This window comes from Rhincodon typus, chromosome 38 (assembly GCF_021869965.1).
Source record: "Rhincodon typus isolate 14 chromosome 38, sRhiTyp1.1, whole genome shotgun sequence".
Taxonomy (NCBI): domain Eukaryota; kingdom Metazoa; phylum Chordata; class Chondrichthyes; order Orectolobiformes; family Rhincodontidae; genus Rhincodon; species Rhincodon typus.
This window is the reverse complement of record NC_063369.1, coordinates 17,542,902-17,570,828: the sequence shown is the minus strand read 5'-3', so window position 1 is coordinate 17,570,828 and position 27,927 is coordinate 17,542,902. Positions and strand designations below refer to the sequence as shown.

General features: G+C 40.5%; 1 protein-coding gene across 3 annotated transcripts in view; it reads right to left on the bottom strand.

Annotated features, from left to right (window-relative positions):
- Positions 1–27,927, bottom strand: part of pbx4 (pre-B-cell leukemia transcription factor 4) — a 343,177-nt gene that overhangs the window by 278,929 nt on the left and 36,321 nt on the right. Inside the window, exon 3 of one of the 3 annotated variants that reach the window (XM_048618016.1) lies at positions 23,879–24,092. The exons of the other annotated variants lie outside the window; for them this stretch is intronic. Coding sequence (XP_048473973.1) covers positions 24,001–24,092 — 92 coding nt within the window. The 3' untranslated portion in view covers positions 23,879–24,000. Of the gene's footprint in view, positions 1–23,878; positions 24,093–27,927 lie in introns of those variants that run through there. 3 annotated transcript variants of the gene reach the window in all.

The window sequence follows — 27,927 nt, the reverse complement described above, 5'->3', positions numbered from 1 at the left end:
ACACACACACACACAATCACCTCTACACACACACACACACACACAATCACCTCTACACACACACACACACACACACACACACAATCACCTCTACACACACACACACAATCACCTCTACACACACACACACACACACAATCACCTCTACACACACACACACACAATCACCTCTACACACACACACACACAAAACCCTTTCACTATCTCCCTTGTTGTTCACGTCTTCTCCCTGATCCCACTCCTATCCATGTCCACATGCTGACATTAACTTCATATTGCTCCATACTCAAAACATCTATTCTTTCTTTCTCCCCAGCATTACCCCTATCATGTACCCTACTTTAAATATGCTGTTTTCATAAAATCTTGAACCCCTTTCTCATCACAGAGATTCTCCCCTCTTGATCCTAGCTTCTTCTCCATATTTTCTAGGATACTTCTGGTATCCCAACAATTTCGAAGTTGCATTCCCTATTACTCCTTTCTACCTAATCCACCTTTATCTGACCCTTATGAGTTGACCCATACTTGCCTGCCCTGATCAGGTTTGCTCGCATCAACCAATATAGCTATTTCACATGGACAGGTTTCACATGGTCTAACCCAGTCAGACTCCTCTCCTTTCACTGCAAGTATTTAAGAACGATAAGCAAGACCAGATATGACAGAGACCTCTCATGTGCTGGTTGACCTTGAGGCTGAATTGAACCTGATTCATCCCTTGATTCTTCCCTTCCCTTCCTTGACTTTACTGTATCCATTTCTGGGGATAATCTGTCCACCAATATCCAGTACAAACCCAGCAACTCTGACAGTTACCTTGACTGAAAATCCTCACATCCTCTGACTGCAAGGATTCCCTGCCATCTCTACAAACCACCTTGTTCCCATACTAATATTTCAGTCCTTGGCCTGCTTCAGTGTTCCAATGAAACTCAACACAAGCTGGAGGAAAAGAAACCTCATTTTCCATTTAGGCACTTTACAACCTGTAAGACACAATACTGAATTCCGTACCTATACAGCATGACCTTGGTACTCCGTTTTTCTTAATCAACCACCCCTGTCTTGTTTGTGTCTTGTTGGCATGACTCTCAGCAGAGCAAACATATTTTCTCCTTTACACAGCAAACATTTATGCCTATTTTTATGGGGGGGTGGGGGGTGATGTCCAAGCAGTATTATCGCTGCACTGTTAATCCAGAGACCCAGATAACATCTCCGGTTCAAATCGCGTCACAACAGATGGTGGAATTTGAGTTCAATAAAATATCTGGAATTAAGAATCTAATGATGACTGTGAATCGTTTTGTCGGGAAAAATCCATCCGACTCACTAATGTCCATTAAGGAAGGAAACTGCCATGCTTACCTGGTCTGGCCTACATGTGACTCCAGACCCACAGCAATGTGGTTGACTCTGAACTGCCCTCTGGGCAATTAGGGATGGGCAATAAATGCTGCCTAGCCAGCAACACCCTCGTCCCATTAATGAATAAAGAATAAATAAATTTTACATATCTATCTCTCTTTACTACCATTATCACCTTTGTCTTTTGGCGTCATATGACTAATGCCTTGTAGTTTTACCACGACCTCCCTATGTTTATACTCCATTCCATTTGAAGTAAAGATTAACATTCCATTTCCCTTCCTTAATACCTTCCTTATTTCTTTTTTGCACTTTTTTTGCTTTTCTCTATACTGCCTAACTTTCTGCCACTCATTTTTGCCAAATGATATGTGTTCACTTTCAATTTGATAGTACATTGCATTATATTAGTTACCCGCAGATTATACAGCTATGAGACACTGCCAAGCAGACAAGGCCATGGAACGACACCACCTACATGAACACGAAGAACAAGAAACTGGAAAAACCTGGCATCACCACCAGCAGAAACCAAACCTCCCCTGATACCACGGTTGACACCAGTACCACCACAGGGAAATCCATCATCAACGTGTCTGACCATACCCTTCAACCGGATGAAATCGAAGTTCTCAGTTGAGGGCTCAATTTCTGCCCTACTACAAAAATGGACCCCACTGGTCTCACAGCAGGCACAGAGGAATTCATCAGGCAAATGAGTCTCCAGGAATTCTTCAACAAAGCCCAAGATGTCAGCAGCAAGCCCAATGAGACAACCAACAAACCGGAATAGTCAACAGACAGATCTGTGGTGCAGCAACCAGAGAAGAAACAGTTGAATCAGACAGTTCCAGAAGGCCGCTGCCCTAGGCTTGACATGTATGCTCGAGCTGTCAGGAGATGCGTTAATGCCAGATTCATCAGCCGCGCTCACAAGATTGTGCAGAACATCACCCAAGCACAACACAATGCCATCCATGCTCTCAAGACCAACTGCAACATTGTCATCAAATCAGCAGACAAAGACGGAACATTCAGAATAGAACAGACTAGTGCAAAGAAGCATACCGACAACTGAATAACCAGGAACACTACAGACAACTACCTGCTGATCTGACCAAAGGACACAATCGTTAACTGAACAGCCTGGTCAAAAGCTTTGATACAGACCTTCACAGTATCCTATACATTCTCATCCTGTGTTCTTCTCACTTCGGAGACTTCTACTGCCTTCCGAAGATACACAAAGCCAACACACCTAGATATCCTATCGTGTCAGGCAACACAACCCTGCGTGAGAACCTCCCTGGCTATGTCAAGGGAATCTTGAAACCCATTGCACAAGGAACCCCCAGCTTCTGTTGCGACACTACAGATTTCTTACAGAAACTTAGCACCCACGGGCCAGTTGAATGAGGTACATTCTGCGTCACAATGGATGCATCAGCACTCTACACCAGCATTCCCCACAATGACAGCATCGCTGCAATAGCCTCAATATTCAATACCAACAACTACCAATTTCCAGACGCCATCCTACAACTCATCCGCTTCATCCTTGACCCCAATGCCTTCATCTTCGACAACCACTTCTTCATCCAGACACACAGAACAGCCATGGGGACCAAATCTGCACCGCGATATGCCAACATTTTCATGCACAGGTTCGAGCAAGACTTCTTTGCTGCACAGGACCTCCAACTAATGACATTTTCTTCCTTTGGACTCATGGAGAGGAATCACTAAAACGACTATGTAGCAATATCGACAAGTTTCAGCCCAGCATCAGACTTACCATGGGCTACTCTTCAGAATTAGTCTCATTCTTGGACACACACATCTCCATCAAGGGCAGAGACCTCAGTATCTCACTCTACTGCAAGCCCACAGATAACCTCACGATGCTGCACTTCTCTAGCTTCCACCATAAATATATTAAAGGAGCCATCCCCTATGGACAGGCCCTGCGCATACACAGGATCTGTTCAGATGAGGAGGAACATGACGGACACCTAAAGATTTTGAAGGACGCCCTCTTAAGAATGGGATACGATAATCAACTCATCGATTGCCAGTTCCGACATACTGCAAAAATTGCAACAACCTGATCAGAAGACAGACACAGGATACAACCGATAGAGTACTCTTCGTCATCCAGTACTTCCGAGTGGAGAGACTATGCCATGTTCTTCGCAGCCTTCAACATGTCATCGATGATGATAAGCATCTTGCCAAGGTCATCCCTACACCTTCACTTCTCACCTTTGAACAACCGTCAAACCTTAAACAGACCATCATTCACAGCAAACTACTCAGCCTTCAGGACAACATCGACCACAACACCACACAGCACTGCCACGGCAACTTCTGCAAGACGTGTCAGATCATCGACATGGGTACTACCATCACACGTGGGAACAGCACCCACCACATACACCGCAGATACTTATATGACTTAGCCAATGTTGTCTATCTCATACACTGCAGGCAAGGATGCCCTGAGGCACAGTATATTGGTGAGACCATGCAGATGCTATGACAACAGATGAATGGACACCGCGCAACAATCCCCAGACGGAATGTTCCCTCCCAGTCGGGGAACACTTCAGCGGTCAAGGACATTCAGCCTCTGATCTTTGGGTAAGCATCCTCTAAGGTGGCCTATGAGATACACAACAATGCAGAATCACCGAGCAGAAACTGATAGCCAAATTCCGTACCCACAAGGACAACCTCAACTGTGATCTTGGGTTCATATCACGTTACATGTGACCCCACCATACTGTTCTGTATCTGTAAAATCTTCCATCATCTTTTGATACCTTCACCTTAATAAACTGTTATGATCTCTCCAGCTTGATTTGTTTGTACAATTTTGGATTACTTTGGTTACACCCTCGGCATGTGACCCTTATACCGATCATGTTATTCCAGTCATTTGGTTTGTCTCCAGTATCACTTTATTTTTAATTTTTTTAATTGTCTCTCTACCTCATTTAATGAGATTATAACTCATCCCTTTGCTTGTTATTCAGCTGTTGACACTTTACTCACGCCATCTGACACTTCTGATTACCTGCAGAGACTTATTATACGACACTCCATTCACACCACTTGTGTGATCTTTAGATCTCTCTGTCTATAAATTCTGTGTCTGTGTGCATCTCTCTCACTTCACCTGATGAAGAGACTTTTCTCTGATAGTCTGTGACTTCAAATAAACCTGTTGGATTAGAACCTGGTGTCATGTGACTTCTGACTTTACCTATAGATTGTGCATCTTTCTCTTAAAAGTTTGTCTTACTCACTGGATTGTAACTTTTCTCGGTTGTCTGATGTATCTCATTAAATATCTGTCACTGCACCTCAAATGGTATATCACTTAAATTAATTTCCCAGTTTCCTTTAGCCAGCTGTCGCCACGACCTCATAATTGCCTTTACTTAAGTTTGAAACACTTGCCTTCGATCCACTTTTCTCTTACTCAAGTTAATGTGAAATTCAATCATATTATGATCACTGCTTCCTGGGGGTACCTTTATATGAGGTCATTAATTAATCAATTATAATTAAATATTAAATTTAACTTAATGGTATTCTGAGATCTTTACGCAGTTATAGTTTTATAGTTATAGCTGTAGAACCATGGCACTATTAATTCATTAAACTTGCAATAATGTTACTTGTCTCATAATTGTGGACCATCCTAAATTTACAGCTAGCATAAATAGAACAAAACAATCATATTTTAGACGGAATTTCAACTGGTTTACACCTTTTGTCTATTTATTCTGGTTCCAGGAAAGTGAATCACACAAATAATAAACAAAACAAAAAATATCAGCTTAATATACAGTATTATTAAAATCAGTATGTTAGTCATAATCTTTTCTTTATTGACTCTCTCATGACATAGGTGCCATCATACATATCTGTTATGCTTATCAGCAACCCTACAGGTGGCACTGGATTTCCAATGCTAACCTGATCACTGACATGCAATGCTAGACCCATTATGGAAAAATATTGGGGCAAATTTTGCTGTTGAAATAAGTTAGGCGAATGGTTGCACACAAGAGAGAGTCTTCCCCATTACAATTTTGCAGATGCTGACTCAAAGTTTCCAAAAGACTTTAAAGCAATTAGATTTTGGTTTACTTTTCACCTCACAGTGCCTTAGTTTTGTTGGTATTAATGAGGATACTTATATTTTCTAATACCTCTCAACAAATTTAAGGAACTATGCAATGATACATAGTCATGTAGCATTGCAGGAACAGAAGCTGGTCTGTAAAGTTAAATGAGAGAGAGAGAATGCTGCCATTTTGAAGCATCCGCTCCAACACTTCTTTTAGCTTTAAAGAAAGGAAATACCATTCTGCAGGAGAATCACCGTTGTGAAGGAAGAACCCCTTCAAAGGGCAGCCTACTGCTGTAACTGAAGTCAGGAAGAACCTCCAAGTCTATCCAGAGCACTACATTCACACCCTCATTTCAGTCTGTTGCCAAAAGGCCACTTTGAGGCGGCTGATATGTTCTCAGATGCTTCCTGGGATCGACCTCTAGGTAAAACTGAAAATTGGAGTTGGTCTTCCACATTAGGCCTTACATAATGCTTAAAAGGGTCAAAAACAAAGTTGCTGGAAAATCTCAGCAGGTCTGGCAGCATCTGTGAAGGAAAAAACAGAGTTAAGGTTTCGGGTCCGGTGACCGTTAACATTTCGGGTCACCAGACCTGAAACATTAACTCTGTTCTTTTCCTTCACAGATGCTGCCAGACCTGCTGAGCTTTTCCAGCAACTTTGTTTGCGTTCCTGATTTACCGCATCCGCAGTTCTTTCGGTTTTTACTTAAAAGGGTCAACCTGTTACTTATAGGTGGGTAGCCCTGCCACCTCCATTACTGACTTATGAATTCTTTAGGTCCCCAAACTGCATTCATAGCCCAAACAATGCGCACTACTGTTTGTAGTTCCTTTCTATGTTTACATATGAACTTGTCAAAATTTGAAAGGAATGACAGAAAATATTGTTTGCTTTTTAGACCCGCATATAAATTACTATAAATTTACTCCATCCAAATTTTACTTCCATTTTCAGAGACTTGATACCTACCTAAAATAAATGTATCAATATTCCAAAAAATACTTGTATGCTTATGTACTAAAAGTGAAACATGCAGAAGGACAGTGAGAGAGGAAAAAAAAAGTTGACTTGGACAGGCGGGAGTAAGACTAGATTAGCTAGGGGTGCAGAAAGTGACAGATTGTGGAAGAACTAAAATAGCATGAGAATTATATGTACATCACGGTGGGCTGAAGGGGCTGTTCCTGTGATGTACTGTTTTATGTTGTATATTATTGCTGAATTCAGGTGTCAATTGACTTAAATGGCCATAACTAAAACTGTAGTGTCAAACTTTTCCACACATTACTTTTAGTAATATCTTGGCAGCAGACTGAACATGTTTGTCATTTAGTTATGTAATTATTTTTAGAAAAGCTCCATAAGAACAGCTTTATTCTAAGTCATGATTGCCCGATCAATTTTTAGTGATTCACTGGTGATTCTCCAACACTGGAGAATCCTCTCCAACACTGCCTCCAGAAAAATGGACTGGAGGGAAAACCATCACACCTCCAGCGACACAAATTCCACACAGGTTTACTTCGAGTCACACACCCTATAAGATCTTACAATTCTGTCCCAGCAAATTACCTGAGAGACAAACTTTATATCCTATCTAGAGGACTGACAAACTTCAGATTCCATTTCAAATATAGCCAGACCAAAGATCCCATCCATTCCAAACGCCAGCAGCACCAGTATCACCATCACAGTTGTTCTAAAAATACAGCCATCTCCCAGTGCTATCAAAATACAGAATTGGCCTCAGCGCAACACTTGTCTGTTTCCTCCTTGTTACTGCTAAACGCCAGATACCTACCTTTAATTGGCACAATTCCAAAGCTGTAAAGCTGTGTTGGAGAACAGTGGTGAATAAAATTAAATGCACATGTAAAAGGCAATTTAGAAATTAAGTTACAGTTTTCAGAGAATAAAGGCAGGTGTTTGGAATTAACTCCTCAAATCTGCAAAGTTAAGTTTAATTTTGGATTAATTATAAATTAAAGTTTGATGAGTAGTTCAGTGGCTTTGACTTTGTGCCCATATAGTTATAAAACAACAAGTCTTCTAATTCACTGTTAACAACTCCACAGGAAATCTACCAGTGAATCACTAAAAATTGATCAGGCAATCATGATTTAGAATAAAGCCAATCTCATGGAGCCTAGGAACTTAGGAACCACTAGGGTTTTAGTTATGGCCATTAAAGTCAATTGATACCTGAATTCAGCTATTTTGCAATGCAGAACATAGCCCTTCGGCCGACCGTAATGTACTTATAAATCTCATGCTATTTTTGTTCTTCCACAATCTCTCACTTTCTGCACCTCTATCTAATCTAGTCTTGCTCCCACCTGTCCAAGTCAACATGTTTTTCCTCTCTCACTATTCTGCATGTTTCATTTTTAGTACATAAGCATTTAAGTGTTTTGCTTTGGAATAATGATACACTTATTTCAGATAGAGATCAAGTCTCTGAAAATAGAAGCAAAATTTGGATGGGGTAAATTTATAGCAAATCATATGCAAGTCTAAAAAGCAAAAAATAAAATGTTTTCCTTCTCTTCATTCCTTTCAAATTTTGACAAGTACATATGTCATACACAGAACAAAACTAAAATCAGTAGCGCCCATTGTTTAGACTATGAGTGCAGTTTGGGGACCTAAATAATTCATAAGCACACCTTTAGGGCAAGTCACAACAGATGCTATAATGGGGAAGACATTAGCAGGCCCCGTATGAAGAACTGCTGGAGAATGCAATGTAGGCAGACTGTGATGTCAGTCAAGGTGAAACATTGATTGGACGCCAGTGCTCAATTTTAGAGGCCAATGCTCTCATATAGTCTTGCACAAGTAACACATGTTCATCAGTAGGAAGGACCTCCCACCAATACTGTCACCAGCTGCTTACAGATTAATTGCTGGTTGATTTCTTCTTGGTATTGCTTTGATTCTATAAGAGTTTTGTGTACAATTGTATGAAGTTTCAGAACTTTATGGAGAGTGAAAAAAAGAAGAAAAATACAGAATATGAGAGTAAGAGGTAACACAGTGTAGAGCTGGAGGAACACAGCAGGCCAGGCAGCATCAGAGGAGCAGGAAAGCTAACGTTTCAGGTTGGGACCCTTCTTCAGAAAAAGGGTCTGGAGAAGGGTCCTCGCCCAAAACGTCAGCTTTCCTGCTTCTCTGATGCTGCCTGGCCTGCTGTGTTCGTCCAGCTCCACACTGTGTTATCTCTAACTCCAGCATCGGCAGTTCTTACTATCTCAGAATATGAGAGTAAACTAGTTTTGAAGGTTGCAATTAGCAAGGCACATAAGAGGGGAAACAGTGTTCACTAGCTACTTTTCTGTACTTCCCAAAAGCATTTGATAAAGTTGCACACAAAAGAAGTCCCATTACTTTAGAGCAACACCATTAGCACGGTCAATGAAAGCAGAGAATAAGAAAAACTAGGTTACTTTGGAGTTGGCAGGCTATTACTAGTGGGTACAACAGAGATCAGTACTTAGGCCTTAACTATGTATAACCGATATAAGTGACTTGGAATAAGGTACAGAATTTTATTTATCCACATCTGCTGATGAGAAAAAATGAAATAAATACAATAGTCTGTGAGGAGGACGGGAAAGGCTGCAAGGTGATGATAACAGGTGAAGTGAGCAGGCAACATTTGAAGGGGGATGAACTCTAGTAGCATCATAGAGATGTACAGCACAGAAACAGATCCTTGGTAGGAACAATAGAAAAGCAGAATTTTTTAGCAAAGGTGATACAAATGCAGAGTGAACTATTATTATCATGGGACACAAGTTGTAGAACTTAACATGCACGTACAGCAGACAATTAGGAAGTGCCAAGTTAGCCTTTACTACAAAAGGACTTTCTTGTTCAGTATGTGGCTGTACCTCACATAGTCAAAGAGATGCACAGCACAGAAACAGACCCTTCAGTCCGACTTGTCCATGCCGACCAGATATCCTAAATTAATCTAGTCCCATTTGCCAGCATTTGGACAATATCCCTCTAAACCCTTCCTACCTACCAGAGAAGGAGGCAAAACTTGACCTTCTCTTGGGAAATAAGGCAGGACAAGTGACTGAGGTGCCGGTGGGGGAGAATTTTGGGGCAAGGGATCATAATTATAATAGTTTTAAAATAGTTATGGAGAAGGATAGACCTGATCTAAAAGTTAGACTTCTAAATTAGAGGAAGACCAATTTTGACAGAATTAGGCAAGATGTTTCAAAAGTTGACTGGGGGCACATATTCACAGGTAAAGAGACGGATGGAAAGTGGGATGCCTTCGGAAATGAGATACCAAGAGTCCAGAGACAGTATGATCCTGTTAGGGAGAAGGGCAAGGCTAGTAGGTGTAGGGAATGCTAGATGACTAGAGAAATTGAGGTCTGGTCAAGAAAAAGAAGGAAGCATGTGTCAGGTATAGGCAGCAGGGATCGAAAGAATCCCTGGAGGAGTATAAGAGAAGTAGGAGTATACATAAGAAGGAAATCAGGAGAGCAAAAAAGGGGACATGCGGTAGCTTTGCCAAATAAGGATAGGGAGAATCGAAAGGGTGGCTACAGATACATTAAGGACAGAAGAGTGATTAGGGAGAAAATTTAGCAAGGCTGCCAATGTGTGGAACCGGAGGAGATGGGAGAGATAGTAAATAAGTATTTTGCATCAGTGTTTAGTGTGGAGAAAGCTATGAAAGCTGAAGAACTTGAAGAAATAAACAGCGACATCTTGACACATGTGAATATTACAGAGAAGGAGGCGCTCGACATCTTAAAACGCATAAAGGTGGATAATTCCCGGAACCGGAACAAGTGTACCCTAGAATTTTGTGGGAAGCTAGGGAAGTGATTGCTTGTCCCCTTGCTGAGATATTTGTATCATCGATAGCCACGGGTGAGGTGCTGGAAGACTAGAAGTTGGCTAACGTGAAGCCATTATTTAAGAAAGATGGTAAGGAAAAGTCAGAGAACTATAGACCAGTGCACCTAATGTTAATGGTGGGAAAGTTGTTGGAGGTGATTCAGAGGGACAGGATTTGTATGTAGTTGGAAAGGCAAGGACTGATTAGGGACAGTCAACATGGTTTTGTGTGCGGGAAATCATGTCTCACTAAATTGATTGAGTTTTTTGAAGAAGTGACGAAGAAGATTGATGAATGCAGAGTGGTGGACGTTATCTAGATGGACTTCAGCAAAGTGTTTGACAAGGTTCCGCATAGTAGACTGGTTAGCAAGATTAGATCATATGAAATCTAGGGAGAGCTAGCCATCTGGATACAAAATTTGCTTGAAGGCAGGAGACAGACAGTGGTGGTGTAGGGTTGTTTCTCAGACTGGAGGCCTATGACCAGCGGTGTGGTCAATGATCGGTGCTGGGTCCACTGCTTTTTGTCATGTATATAAATGATTTGGATGTGAATATAGGAGGTATGATTAATAAGTTTGCAGATGATACAAAAATTGGTGGTATAATGGACAGTGAAGAAGGTTATTTTAGAGTACAAAGTAGGGACCTTGATCAGATGGGCCGATGGGCGAGGAGTGGCAGATGGAGTTTAATTTAATGTGAGGTGCTGCATTTTGGAAAGGCAAATCAAGGCAGGACTTATACACTTAATGGTAGGATCCTGGGCAGTGTTGCTGAACAGAGACCTTGGAGTGCGGGTTCATAGTTCCTTGAAAGTAGATTCGCAGGTAAACAGGGTAGTGAAGAAAGCATTTTGTATCCATGCCTTTATTGGTCAGTGCATTGAGTACAGTGGGATGTCATGTTGCAGCTATACAGGACATTGGTTAAGCCACTTTTGGAATACTGCCTTCAATTCTGGTCTCCCTAGTATAGGAAAGATGCTGTTAAACTTGAAAGGGTGCAGAAAAGATTTACTAGGATGTTGCCAAAGTTGGAGGGTTTGAGCGACAGGGAGAGGCGTAATAGGCTGGAGCGTCAGAGGCTGAGGGGTGACCTTACAGAAGTTTATAAAATCATGACAGGCATGGATAGGGTGAATAGTCAAAGTTTTTCTACAGGGTAGGGTGTCCACAACAAGAGGGAATTGGTTTAAGGTGAGAGAGAAAGGTTTAAAAGGGACCTAAGGGACAATGCTTCATGCAGAGGGTGGTAAGTGGGTGAAATGAACTACCAAAGGAAGTGGTGGAGGCTGTTGTAATTATAACATTTAAAAGGCATCTGGCTGGATATATAAATAGGAAGGGTTTAGAGGCATATGGACTAAATGCAGGCAAGCGGGACTAGATTAATTTAGGATATCTGGTCAGCATGGATGATTTGGACCAAAGTGTCTGTTTCCGTGCTGTACATCTCTATGACTCCAGGATTCTATGGCTAGGTAAAATTAGGGCTGGAATTTCATCATGGAGGTAGAAACTAGACTCAGACCTCCTGACTCAGTAGACCCGTTTCTGTGGAAATAAGCCCTGCATGCACAATCTTTTGTCTGAGAAAGCTTTGTTTTAGTCAAGCCTGCCACCTCCACAAAGCAGTCTGGAGACAGGGGAATACCAAGACGGGCTTCGGCCCAGTTTTATAAAAGGCTGTTAGGCCTTCTAACTCTCACCCCTCACCCCATTCCATCTTTACAGCCACTCATCCAGTATCAGTATGGGCAAAGTTGAGGAGCCATTAAAAAAAACAAATGTATGAGCTCTTATGCAGATGTGGGGCCACTGACAAAAAAAAAGTATAATTTGTGAAATCCACTTTCACAGGATTTCAAAATGAGGAAAAATAACTCTCTGATGCTTTCACCATAGCAACACCTCGACGAATCAGTCCCAACCAGTCAGCACCTTTTCTCACGCAGTATAAATCTGAACTCAGGCATCTTTGCATTTTTCAACACTGCGAGTTCTGTACTGCGAAGCAACTTTAAACAAACTCTGATTCACTATCCACTTCAAAGACAGCTAACCCTTAAACAGCCTCTAAAAAACGTGAATCAAACTTTGAACTAAGTAACCTCCATCTCCCATCCTCCACCCTGTTGAGGTAAGCTCTTTTGGAGTTTTTGAACATCAGCCAAGACTTAGCTATTAAAAATATAGCCTCTATCTGCACTATAGAGATTCTATGATTCTATATGCATTTTCATAAGTGTCTGTGTATTTTAGGAATATAACTTAGTTTGAAGTTTGAAATTTTAAATGATTGATAAATGAAAGTTCTCAGATCGAGAACCTGGTAAACAAACCCTGGAGTAATTACAACTCAAAGGGTGAAATGATTATTTAAAGCCCCTAGTTGAAAGTGGGAAAACACTAAACAAAAGATGGATCTCTCTGGGCTTTTTAAAAATATTTTCTAATCAATCTGGAGTAGGTGGGATTTGAAACCAAGCCTCCTGGTTCAGACATAGGGGCGCTATCACAAGAGTCCTCCCTCTCTGGTTCTTTTTTCTTGGTTTTTCTTTCTCTCTGTCACACACTAAAGAACAGTTTTTCCCACCACCAAACCAACTGTGGCAATTTTCACCTATTAAGCCCCACAATTAAGTCACGAACTGATTAATTTACATACAAAGTTCATTAACAGCTATGCAAACCATCAAAAGTGAGGGAGAGATAGGAGACAGTGAGGGAGGCTAAAACAAAGCAGAGTTGGAAAGGGATAACAAGGTGTGGAGCTGGATGAACACAGCAGGCCAAGCAGCATCAGAGGAGCAGGAAAGCTGACGTTTCGGGCCTTGACCGTTCTTCAGAAATGGGGAAAGTTGGAAGTTGAAAAGGGCCTTCTCTGGGCTTTGTGATGCAGACAGAGGTTCAACAGCTGTCTCAATAAGTCGTATCAATTAATCAGACCAGGGGTAAGTTTTCGGATTTGAAGATAGTTTCAGTTTCTGTCTCGCACAGCCCAAATGTGTGACAGTACTGCAGAAATAGGTTGTGAAGAGAGTTGTTTTGGATTTCTTTGCCACTGAAGAGTTCAGTCAACGGATGGAAGCCATTGGAATCAGAACTCACAGCTAAGAGGAGGCAATGGTAATCTCTGATTTGGAGTCACTAAATAAGAATGCAGTGAAGGCCATGCATGAGCTGGTGTGTCCATGTTTATGAGGTATCGAAGAAGAGTTGGAGGGTGCACCTAGCTGGATAATAGTGGAAAGACCCCAAGAAATCTCATCCCTCAAAAGAATAGTGCGGACACTGAGGAGAATCAAAGTGAATTCATAAAATGTGAAATACAGGGGCATAACTCTTTCAGTTTATAACGAGGAGTTCAAACTTCTTTTTAAAAATTATTGATGTCTACAGAGAACAGCCCATGAGACATATCAACAATGGAAATCTATGGAGACATGTCAACAATGAAATCTATGGAAACTGCAGGAACAGAATGCAACGTGTATTTCTAGGGTTCACGACATGGCCTGCCAAACAACGTACTCCAACAGTGCATGTTTCTTCACTTCACCCAACAGATTCAATCTGCCTTTTTTTCCTGTTTAAAAGACAAGGGATTTGAATAACTTTAGGCCATCAAATCTAAACAGACCTTATCCAAACTTCAAGAGTCTTTACATCTGTTCCATCAACTCATTATTCCCACCTCGAGATTAAGGCCCTTGAAACACTCTTATGTCTATCATCCAACTACACCTAGGTTGACCCCTCTTTCTGCTGCCCTCCACTTCAACCTCTAGAACAAATCTCTGCAGCTTTTCAGCTGTGATCAGATTGCCTAGATATTAATGATTTATGGATCTCACTTGAGAGAGTTTCTTTGTTCTTGCAATTTCAAGCATCTTCTAATTTGTCTTATGGACAGAATTTTAAGCTTATGTCTTAGTACCCACATTTTAAAACCCTCTAATTACTTCCACAGATGTTTACTTATTTTCTATTTTTATTTGTTTTACAAAAAAAAAGTGCCTGGAGAAATGAATGCGTTATTTGAAGTTGCTGGAAATGCTCAGCAGGTCTGGCAGCATTTGTGAAGAAAAGATCAGAGTTAATGTTTCAGGTCCGGTGATTCTTCCTCAGAACAGATTTTTCTTCATAGATGCTGCCAGACCTGCTGAGCTTTTCCAGCAACTTGTTTTTGTTCCTGATTTACAGGATCCACAGTCTTTTTTCAGTTTTTACATTACTTGAAGTGCTGTTCTGCACACCAAACAATAGTGCTGAAATCCATTCCAAAAATACAGATTGGTAAACAAAATCAACACTTTTTAAAAAGTTCCTCAGCATGGAGTCATGAAATGCAAAACCATTAGCATTTAGGGCCTCGGCAGCCGAAGGCACAACTACCACGCGTGCTGTGATTAAATCAGAAATATCCAAAAGTGCAGAATTAAAACAGCACAACAGAACCTGAAAGTTTTTATTTCTAGAGTGCTACAGAGATTGGATGGAACAAGGTCATGGGGAAATTTGAAATCAAGAATGAGAATTTTAAAACCTATGATAAAGTATCCTGAAATCTCTGAGTAATGGTCTTCTGATCAATAATACATATTAGCAACAGCAAAAGAGAGCTCTGTAAAGGCTTCTGCTTTAAAATCTATACTTCAGTTATGCACATTACTAAGTTTTAGTAAAACATGCTGTAAAACGTATGAATTTTTTAGTTCCCGCTGATCTTTTGCTGATAGCACTGCCATCAATCTGCTTTCTGCAGCTGAACTCGGGGAATTAGCTGCTAAACTGGCATGTCCTTTTAAAGCCACTACACTAAACAGGCAATGCAGGTAATTGTGGTCACTTATAAACTTGAGGTTTCAAGGGCAGATACAATTGCTTGTAAATTTCAATTTATAAGATTCTTTTGCATCTGTCAACTTAATACTGTACCCTACAGTGCTGTGCATTGTGTGACAGATAAACTCAAAGCCTTTACACATAGATTAGATCTCCCAGATGCTCGCAGCGAGTCAAAGTTTCAAGCATATCAGGGATGTAATTATAACAGCTACTTTTCACTAAGAGATACAGTTTCATCAATATCAGTCTATCAGTGCCAGGCACTTCTGAATAGCAAACAAACATACAGAGGTCTAATAAAATTTACCTGCAATATATGAACAGCAGCATTAAATCACATTACAGTTTCCCACAAGAGAGTTATTCTTCAAACTATGTTAATACATTCATATGTACTGATATAAAATTCAGGTTTGGTTTAAATATATCTCAAATATTTGCTTTCTGAAATATTTAGAGTCATAGAGTTGTACAGCACAGAAACACGGCCTTCGGTCCAATTTGTCCATGCCAGTCAGATATCATAAATTAATTTAGTCCCATTTGCCAGCATTTGGCCCAAATCCCTCTAAACCCTTCCTATTCATGTACCCATCCAGATACTTTTCAAATGCTGTAATTGTACCAGCCTTCACCATTTTGTGTGGCAACTAATTTCATACACGCACTACCCTCTGCATGAAAACATTGCCTTTTAGGTCCCTTTTAAATCTTTCCCTTCTCATCTTAAACCTATGCCCTCTACTTTTGGACTTCCTGCCCTGGGGGAAAGACCTTGGCTTTTCATCCTATCCATGCCCCTCATGATTTTACAAACTTCTAATAAGGTCATCCTTCAGCCTCCAACACTCCAGAGAAAATAGCCCCAGCCAATTAAGCCTCTCCCTATCACTCAAACCCTCCTAGTAAATCTTTTCTGCACCACTTTCAAGTTTAACAACATCTTTCCTATACTAGGGAGACCAGAATTGAAGGCAGTATTCCAAAAGTGGCTTAACCAATGTCCTGTATAGCTGCAACATGACATCCCACTGTACTCAATGCACTGACCAATAAAGGCATGGATACAAAATGCTTTCTTCACTACCCTGTTTACCTGCGAATCTACTTTCAAGGAACTATGAACCCACACTCCAAGGTCTCTGTTCAGCAACACTGCCCAGGATCCTACCATTAAGTGTATAAGTCCTGCCTTGATTTGCCTTTCCAAAATGCAGCACCTCACATTAAATTAAACTCCATCTGCCACTCCTCGCCCATCGGCCCATCTGATCAAGGTCCCTACTTTGTACTCTAAGATAACCTTCTTCACTGTCCACTACACCACCAATTTTTGTATCATCTGCAAACTTATTAATCATACCTCCTATATTCACATCCAAATCATTTATATACATGACAAAAAGCAGTGGACCCAGCACCGATCATTGACCACACCGCTGGTCATAGGCCTCCAGTTTGAAAAACATCCCTACACCACCACTCTCTGTCTCCTGCCTTCAAGCAAATTTTGTATCCAGATGGCTAGCTCTCCCTAGATTTCATATGATCTAATCTTGCTAACCAGTCTACTATGCGGAACCTTGTCAAACACTTTGCTGAAGTCCATCTAGATAACGTCCACCACTCTGCATTCATCAATCTTCTTCGTCACTTCTTCAAAATACTCAATCAATTTAGTGAGACACAATTTCCCACACACAAAGCCATGTTAACTATCCTTAATCAGTCTTTGCCTTTCCAACTACATATAAATCCTGTTCCAAAGAATCCCCTCCAAAAACATACCCACCACTGACCCAGGCTCATCTGTCTATCACTGGCTTACCATCTTTCTTAAATAATGGCACCACTTGAGCCACCTTCCGGTCTTCCGACACCTCACCCGTGGCTATAGATGATACAAATATCTCAGGCGCAGCAATCACTTCCCTAGCTTCCTCCAAAGTATGGGGATACACCTGATCAGGTCTCAGGGATTTGTCTACCTTTATGTGTTTGTAGAACACCTTCTGCTCTACAATATGGACACTTTTTAATATGTCATTATTTATTTCTCCAAGTTCTCTAGCTTCCATATCCTTCTCCACAGTAAACACTGATGTAAAATACTCATTTAGTATCACACCCATCTCCTAAGGTTCCACACATAGATGTCCTTGTTTATCTTTAAGGGGCCCTATTCTCCCCCTAGTTTCTCCTTTGCCATTATGTATTTGTAGAATCTTTTAGGATTCTCCTTAACCCTATTTGTCAAAGCTATCTCATGTCTCCTTTTCGCCCTCCTGTTTTCCCTTGAGTACACTCCTAATACCCCTATACTCTGAAGGATTCACTCAATCTGAGCTGGCTATACCTGATACATGTTTCCTTCTTTTTCTGGACCAGAACCACAATTTCTCTAGTCATCTAGCACTCCCTACACCTGCCAGCCTTGCCCTTCAGACTAATAGGAATATACTGCCTCTGGACTCTTGTTATTTCATTTAAATTAAGAATCAGTATTTCTTCCTTCTTCACAACTCTGGAACCATGCGTAAATTATGAACACTAGTGTAAATTAAATGTTTTTGAATTCATAATCATTCTCTGCAGACCCCTACAAAATTTAAGCTTCTCTAGCAGTTCATATTCCACCTGCAGTGCAGTTTTGAGTTCTCTTAGAAACAAACAAAATGCAGCATCTATTCTAGCTACATAGAATGTATTTCAAAAGCCGTTTCAATTGTGACACAAGCAACATTTTGTAGTAACCAAATAAGTATTTAAAATTTGTAACATACATAGATTCTTGCGCAAAACTTTAGGTAAAATACTGAAGTTGATGCCAAGAGGTACTTTAAAAATTATTCTGTGCCAGAAGTACTAAGAGGATGCTACCTCAACTGTTATGATAATGATTATCCACAAAAATGGTGGATGGAAGACATGATTGAAGGCTAGGTATTGCTTTTTATGTCACCAGGCGACAATAGGAAAGGTGATTACAAATCCTCTGAATGAGTATTGCTCCTATCAATTATTTAAAATAAATGTAAGTCCCTTTTTTTCTTTAATTCTTTTGAGGGATGCTGCCAAGGCCAGAATTTGTTATCAATTTCATTGCTCTTCAGATGAATTATGGCTCTGATTATTCATGAACTTGACATTCACAGTTCTCAAGCATTGTAGAAGGCATTTAAAACAGCTATTACTGCATGCAGGTGTTTTGTGAAAATGATTACATGGTGTAATGGAGAATATAATGGAGAGTTTGTATAGTTAACATTTTGGAAACGTGTAATGGAAGGTGTATAATGTACATAATTATATTTTCCAATCCAAATCTCAGAATAGAGGCAGATGGCTGATGGTCAGTTCTAGGAAGACTTTGTTTGTCTAGAAACAGGTCAGAAAGTCATTTGGAACAGTGACCTAAGTATATCAATTCCAAGAAAGTGTGATTGCAGTCAAATACCTGGCTCAACCCATGGAGTGTTAATGAACATAACTTTTATGATGCTTAGTTTACAACAGACCAGGAAGCCACTAGTCTAGTTTTGACTTCAAAACTGAGGTTTAACGTCTCAGTTCTGAAGAATTAGGAATTCACTTTTGAATAAAATAAGAAATAGGAGCAGTAGTAGGCCATTCAGCCGCAAGCCTACCTAGATATTCAACAAGATCATGTTTGGTCTGCCCCAGCCTCAACTCCACTTCACGCAGCTCATCATAGCTTTCAACTCCCAATATTTCCAAATCTATCTACTGTCTCTTTAAATATTTTGAGTGATCTAGTCTGCGCTAGGCCCACTCTCCTCTGTGCTGGGCTCAATCGAGGTCCGTGCTAGGCTTGCTCTCCTCCATGCTGAGCCCACTCGAGGTTTCAACCTTGGGTAATATATTAGCTTTGATTGAGGATTAGCTAATGAAGAAGACAGCAAGTTGAAGTAAGGGGAACATTTTGAGAATAGTAATCTGAAACTAGCGGTGTGCTATGGATCAAGACAACATATATTTATGACTTGGATGAGGAAAGTGAATGTACTACAGCCAAATTTGTGGATGGCAGAAAAATACAGATAGGAAAGGCAAGTGGTGAGGGTGGCAGAGAGTCCGCAGAGGGATACAGACAGGTTAGGCGAGTAGGTAAAATCTTGGTAGATATAGTGTCTGGAAATGTCAGGTTATTAACTTTGGCAGGAAGAATACAGGAGTTGAATATTACTTAAGACTACAGAAAGCCACAGCAGACAGGGATATCAGGAGGCAATGGAATACTGGCCTTTATTTCAAAGGGAATGAAGTACAGAAGTAGGAAGGTTTTGCTAAAACTATACAGGCACTAGTCAGACCACAGCTGGAACACTGAATAATTTTGGGCCCTGTATACTGGCACTGGAGGTAGCCCAAAGGTTCACTAGGCTGACACCATCAATGAGGAGAAGTTGAGTAGATTGGGCCTATATTCATTGGCGTATAGGAGAACGAGAGATGATCTTTTTGAAACCTAACAAGATTCTTACAGAACTTGACAGGATAGATGTGGAAAGGTTGTTCCACAAGGGGAATCAGTCTAGGACCAGAGGGCATAACATCAAAATAAGGGATTACACACATTTAAGCCAGAAATCAGATGGAATTTGTTCTCTCAGAGGCTTGTGAATCTGTGGAATTCTTTACCATAGAGGCTATTGAGGCTGGGTCATTAAGTATATTCAATGCTTAGATAAGATATTTTAATCAGTAGAGGAAACAAGGGTAATAGGGAAAAGACAGGAAACTGGTATTGAGGATTATCAGATCAGCCATGATCTCACTGAATGGCAGAGCAGACCCAATAGGTCGAATAGCCTATTTTGCTCCTTTTCTCATGCTGTTATGTTTTTAAACTCGAAATCCTTAGCAGTAAATTTCAAAATTCCATTTGCCTTATCTTGGAGGAGGCAGAATAGGTTCTCCCGTGAGAAGAATCAAGCTTACTTTAGGGAATTCAGTCTACCTAGTCAAAGAATTTTTTTTTTAGTTTGTGGAGTTTCTAAGCTGGGAGAGTTTGATTAGAAATCTTCAAATTGTTAAACCTGAAACTGTTTAGGCCATCAGAATTGTGAAAGGTTCATAAAAAGGAAAAGAATCAAAACTGGGAGGAATCAGTTAAGGAAAAAAATAAAGATAGGTTAAGATAGAAGTTAAATTTCTCTAGAATTGTATATCTAGAAAATGATATTTTTGGGAACAGGTTAAAACTTCATTTTAACGTTTGTGTTAAGATCTTTCTAATATTCTTATATACAGCTTCTTTGAGCAATAAAACCAATTTTCTGTTGTTAAAAAAAATATGCAGCATTGTGTTAACATGCTTCAGTTACTATCACAGTAATCAATTACAAAAATTAAACCTATAATCTATGGGATTTATCCTTCCAGGAGTTGACATATCCAGTACTGCCATCAGCTGGGACCATATGAAAGGAAAACACAACAGAACTTCTCCCTCCCTGGTGTGGCATCAGCAATGATGAAAATGTTGAGAAAATACAAACGGAATCTTGTTGTCAAGTAAAAGTTTTGCAATTTTCCTCAATCTTTAAGTGATAATTTCAGAATGTTGCCATTCAGCAGTGACTATTTCCACTGAGACTCATATGAATACATCAACTTGCCTTATTTACATGCCACTTCCAATTCGCCTTTCCTTCCGAGAAACTCCACTGCCCAAATTCCCAATATAAATCAGAGATTACCTGGCGGCCACAACTTGCTGGTTGCTTGTCCCGGCTATCATTCAACTAGGTCTTCAGCATAACGTACCCTGCACTCTCCATGAAAAATATCTTCCTTGAACTTTCCTTCATGCAAATCAGTATTGGCAAATCACCAACTCTGCCGTCATGACTGCTCTCAGATCAACTCACAGCACAGTAGGTCTTCAAAACTCTACCTTGGAGCTCAGGGACACCCATGACTTACACACCTCTGCAGGTCACTTTGCACACAGGGACACACATGCAATCCATGCATCCGTACAGGACACCTCTTATGCTAGATCATATCATAGAATCCCTACAGCGTGGAAGCTGGCCGTTTGACCCACCAAGTCCACACTGACCCATCAAAGTGCATCCCACCCAGACCTACCCCATCCCTGTAAACCTGCATTTCCCATGGCCAATCCACCTAATCTACACATCCCTGGACACCAAGGGCAATTTAGCAAAGCCAATTCACCTAACCCGCACATCTTTGGACTGTGGGAGGAAACCCATGCAGACACAGGGAGAATGTGCAAACTCCACACAGTCGTCCAAAGGTCTATTCGAACCTGGTTCCCTGGTGCTATGATTCTAGCTTTTCACCTGACATGCAATCAAATTCTGATTCAGCAAGCTTAATTTCAGAGCTACCCCAACCACCAGTGATCCATTATTAAAATATATAGATCCACCAGATTTAAAGCTTTTATATCCTTCCAACTCCAGTCCTTTAAGTAAGTTTTTATATGTTTTTGTGTAGTCTTAATTCAAATTAAGCAACTGAAAAGGAGGAAAGTTAAGGGAAAATGATTTACAACGGTAAAACATTTCATTTTGTCTACGCCCCTAGAATTTCACATTGTTAGTTCACGAGTTAACACACCTATTATTTCCTCCCCGTGTCTGTTAATCTAACAAACATGGATCTGCAAAAGAAGAAGCGGTCCTTCACATTGGTCATTCACAATATTCTGTACAGGATAAGTACTGACTACTTCTCCCTCTCAGACCAATATCAACGCAGTGGATATAGCTTCTTACCTAGGTGTCTCAATCGTTCCCCTATTAGAAACAGTTGCTCTTACTTGTAAGTAGAGAATGCAGATTTACACACTCTTCTGATACTGTCTGACAAAAAAGGGATGATACAGCCTAGTGCTACTATCGCTACCTCTGCACCAAGTTCAGATTCAAGTCCCACCTGCCACAGAGACACATCGTGATATGCAAAGGAAGTCTGGAGAAAGACGCAGTAGTTGTTGTGGAGGTTCATCCCAAGCTGCTCTGTGATGCAGGATTCTGTGCTCTATGGTCTGTTCCCCTTCGGGGAACACCAAGACAAACTTCAACTGCGCCTGGAGGACCATCAACTCAATGAAAGCCACTCTTCGGTCTGCCCAAAACCTAATGGACTTCCAGAGCAAAGAGTTGACCCTGATTGAGTGTTGCAGACTGGCATATTCCAAGGTTCAAGACTACATGCTGAGAGACGCACTAATGTTTGGGGTAGCTGCCACCAAGACGCACTGGGGAAAGACCACTGTTTGAGGTCTTTCTGCCAAAGTTAAATGGGGGACTATTCAGTTATTGGACCCTCTCTGTGCCTCAAATATATGTAAATATAATCTTGTACAAGTAAGAAATAACTTTGGTTTGTTTATTGAATAGAGTTAAACTCCAATGTTTGTTTGTTTCTTCATATGCTACTGTATGGAATCAAACAGCTTTAGTGACTACGTGTACATGTAAAGATACTTTTATAAAAATAAAGTATATATTTGAAATTTTTTTAAAATCGCAACAGACTGATTAAAAGACAATCTTTTAATCCCTGCAACATCAAAAGTATCAATGTATTTATTTAAAACATGAATGCAAGTATCTAGTCACATTCAAAATGGTCAATATTTTTTAAATTTTATGTAATAAGGAGTAGATAAATTTTAGCCAGGATCTGACTTTATTTTTCTTAATACAACATCAATTGGGATTAGTTATTTGATGGATGGATGATTAATATCTTCTTACGGATTACATATTTAGTAACTGCAATAAGAATAAACAGAAAGATCAGATTTTCTTAAAAACTCAAGAATTAGCAGATTGGTATGAACAGAATGCTGGATTAGCAGACTTCTACATGTGGTAAAAGGATACTGCATGAAGAGTCTATTAAGTTTTATTAACTTAACTGTTCAAAACACCCACAGCTCCCCAGAGGTAAAGTTTAAAGAGGGGCTCTTCTAACCATATGCAGTTTAGTGCAGGCCTTGATTTTGATTGCCTAGAGTCCTGCACATCAAGCCCACACTACAGCCTGTATATCAGGGTAAAATCGCAAATTTCTAACACAGATCAATATAAGCTCTGTACAAAAATTTATCAACATCGATCATCACATGTTAAAACTAACCAAAATGTGAAGAATTGAACATTACAGCAATGCTCTGGCCAGTGTTGCTGTTTTCTGACTACCAGCAATTCCCACAGACACTGGAAGACCAATCCATAATGAATAACTAAAATATCAATTAAAACAGAACACTATGACTTAAGGTAGAACTTAGAACACAGTTTAGTTTAATTAAATAGCAGCTGAAACATTTAATCTCTAGCTCCCTGATTACAATTTATTTAATCCTCTGGGCACCTTGGACAATATCATTTACTGGCAACATGCTTACAAAATGTGTTACAAAAATGTACATGGAACAGTGGCTCAATCATTCTAAGGAGATGCTTGAGCTACTGATTCAGAAAATGTGAACTTAAATCTCATCATGGCAGTTGCAAAATTTAAAATGTTGTTTTAAAAAAGTAAAAGTGACCATGAAGCTGTTGAATCATCATAAAACACCAACTGTTCATTAATGTTATGTAGGAAAGAAGCCTGCTATTTTACCTGGCCTAAGCTGTATGATCAGTCCCGCATGAACATGGGTGGCTTTTAGCTGCCCTCTAAAGCTGCCTAGCGAGCCAATCAGTTGCATCAAATTGCCACAAAGGACAGCAGTTCAAGAAGTCTGCCCATCATTTCAAGACAGCTGGGGTTGGGTGATCAGTGCTGACTTGGACACCAATGCTCACAACTCGAGAATTAATTTCATCAAGTGTTTCTTTTGCTGGAAAACAAAAATTTAAAGTCTGTTTTCAACCAATGAACTTATTTCTAAAACAGGTAAAAATGTTAGCACTTCCTAACTGTCGGGGCATGAGAAAGGAATTTTCAAAATTAGAAGAAAAGTTAGAAAAAAATGATAGATAGGCAAAGAATTTTGGAATTGCAAGCCAATCAGGATTAAAGTATTGAAAATTGTAGTTTTACCATTTATTTTTCTTTGACATTTCAATAATCTGTTAAAGCTTATTATTGTAATTGTATTTGCTTAGCATCAAAGTACAAAAATGAAGCAAATTATGAAATAGCATGGTTCAAGGAGATTGTAGTTTCATTAGGTAGGCTAGCGATCCAAAAGTTAACTTATGGAATACCACTAACAAAATGAAACAGAAAGAAGGTCAGATTCCACAACAGCCACAAACTTATGACAGTATTCTGGCAGGTTAAAATTTTGTTTTTAATTTGTTCTGCCTTGATGCACTATTTGAGGAACTATTAACATAGCTATAATTAAACCAGAGTAGGATGAGCTCAGAATAACCTTTTTAAACTAATAAAACAAAACGAAAACGAACTTTGGGTGAACCCTGGTCAGCACTGGGAAGCCTATTAACAATAGCTTGCTTTTCTTCTGCCAGTAAGGGATTAACATACCTCTGTCACTCTTAGAGGTAACTCTAGAAACTGGTTGAGTGAGTTCTCTGCTTTTTAATACAGTCAGATGCCTGTGCAACATGATGTACAGCCATTTTAGGTGAGGCCATGAAAAATTTTAACAATACTTCCTGGGAAGAAAATACTCAACCCAATGCTCTCCAAAGGGTTAGTGAATACATATTAGGCATCTAATTGGAAAGTTGAGAAGTCTACATAATTCAAACTGATCTTGTATACAAGACTCTATTTAGTATGTGTAAAAATAGCAATCAAACAAAACTTGATCATTTTTATCACAGGGGAATAAAGTCCAGCTAGTGACTGATGGCAATTGGACATGACTCTAAAAAGTCTGGAGGTTTTTCGAACAAACTTTCTTTCTTCTCCATTCTTCACACCATCCTACTCTCTCTGCAAAAAGAAAAATTCTAAATATCTATCAAAACTTGATGTATAGTTTTCCTTACATGATTCTATATTCATGATTCTGTACTTAAGTGATATACCGTCAAGCCAAAGAAATAAATTCCTTAATCCGACGTTATTAGTAACTGAAAAGTGATACACAGAATTTTTAATTTAAATTTAAATTTATCAACTTTCTGAATTCAACAAAGAGATTGACCCTAAAATAAAACAAAAAAATTGCGGCTATTGGATTACAAACAAAAACAGAAACTGCTCGAGAAACTCAGAAGGTGTGGCAACATCTGTGGAGAGAGAAACAGAGTTAACATGGAGTCCAGTGACCCTTCTTCAGGAGGAGACTGATCCTGTTCATGAACAACTAGCAGTATGCGAGAAAACCTGTACCTTTAGAATGATGCACAGCATGTTTTAGACCAGGACCTAAAATATCTTCATAAAATATCCTGAACCGAAGCAGAAATTAGCAGCCTATCATAGTATGAATGAATATATTTTAAAAATTGACCTTCAGATTTGTAATTCTTTGTGAACTGTGCACTATCTGGACAGTTTTAGAGAAACTGCCAAATTGTGCATATGCGCGAGCGTGCACGCCGCGCTTGCTCTTTTTGTGCATGTGTGCATGCACGCACTTGCGCTTTTCGTGTGCAAGTGCGGGTATGCTTGTGCTATGGGTCTTGAGGGACAGCGGGCAGGCACGCTCGATCTGTGGGCCTCGCAGGGGTGCGCTCACTGTCGGGCTGTGGGCCTTGCGAGGGTGCTGCAGGCCCGGGCTGTGGCTTTGTAGGGGCGCCCTGGCGTGCTTGTGCTTGGGATTTGTGCTTTGTGGGCGTGCATTTATGTTTTGTGCGTCTGCACTCACATACATGCTTGCTTTGTATGCGCATGCATTATTGTGCACGCATGCGTGTTGTGTGTCCACGTGCATTTTCTGTGTGTGCGCATGTGTATGTGTGCACGCACGCACGCACATGTCCTTCGAAAAGGTAAGACTCTAAGGCAAAGGTGAACACTGTCTTTAACAACAGATGAGGTTTATATTGGATAACCTCCAAAAACAAACAAGAGCACAAAGCATGTTATGTGCCCTTTCACTGTCATTTCAGGCAGATTGTCAATTTGCTGCCTCCTCTTTATTACTATTTCTCTATGCAACCAGACTAACAGTAAAATTCATTGCTAAATTCAGCAGCAATGGATCCAAAATAGTTTCAGAAAGTATTCAACCACATTCCATAATCTCACGGACCTACATATCTCCCATTCCCATCAAGCTGGGAACGCAACCCTGATTCAGTTGAGAGCACAGAAAAGCAAACCAGGAGCAGGCATACTTAAAAATGAGGCATTGACCTGGTGAAGCTGCAACACAGGACTACTTGCATGCCAAATAGCATAAGTAATACACAAAAGACAGGACTAAGTGATCCCACACTAAAGGATGAGATCTGAGTTCCGCATGCCTGTCACAGCCAGTCATGAACAGCTAACAGGTGGGGGCTCCACAAATATTTCCATTCTTAACAATGGGGGAGCCCTGAATATCAGTGTAAAAGATAAGGCTGAAATATTTGCATCCATCTGTAGCTGGAAGACCAACTGGATGTTCCATCTCAGCTTCCTTCAGAAGTGCGCAGCATTACAGATGCCAGTTTTCAACAAATTCAATTCAATGGATGAAGGCACTGGACACCACAAATACGATGGCCCGGGCAACATTCCAGCAAAGGTACTGAACACATGTTCCAAAACTAGCCATGCCACTAACCAAGCAATTCTAGTACAGCTGCAATGCTGGAATCCAACCAACAATGCAGACAAATTGCTCAAATATATTCTGTGCACAAAAAAGGCAAATCCAATCCAGCCAATTACCATACTATTGTCTACTTCAGTCACCTGCAAAGTGATGGAAGGAGTTGTCGACATTGCTATCAAGAGTACAAAGGAATAATCTGCTCATTGATATTCAGTTTGGATTCCACCAGGGCCACTTAGCTCCTGACTTAATTGCAGCCTTGGACCAAACATGGACAAATTAACTGAACACCTGAGGTGAGTGAGACTGCTCTTGACATTAAGGCCATCCTTTCTAACGTTGAACTGATGGTCAACTACAGTAACACACTTATGGAGCCATCCATGATACAGCTCCTGTCAGCTGATGTTAGGACAGGTGCAATGCAAACAGAAACAATGCAACATCTGAGTGAGGCACTGGAAGCTCAGACTACTGGCATCATGGCTCTGGATACGTCTGAGGTTGCAGACATGCTCGCTGAGCCGGTGGGTTTGGTTGCAAATGTCTCATCATCCTGCTAGGTAACTTCGTCAGTGCGCCTCCGATGAAGTATTCTGTCCCACTTGTTACTCAATTTGTTGGGGCGTTTTGTACCACTTCCGGTTCTGTTTCCCAGTGGTTTCTACACATTCTAATTCAATGTGACATAGTAGGAACTGCAGATGCTGAAGAATCCGAGACAAGAAGGTGCAGAGCTGGATGAACACAGCAGGCCAAGCAGCATCATAGGAGCAGAAAGGCTGACGTTTCGGGCTTAGACCCTTCATCAGAAATGGGGGAGGGGAAGGGGGTTCTGAAATATATAGGGAGAGAGGGGGAGGCGGATAGAAGATGGATAGAGGAGAGGATAAGTGGAGAGGAAACAGACAGGTCGAAGAGGCGGGGATGGAGCCAGTAAAGGTGAGTGTAGGTGGGGAGGTAGGGAGGGGATAGGTCAGTCCAGGGAGGA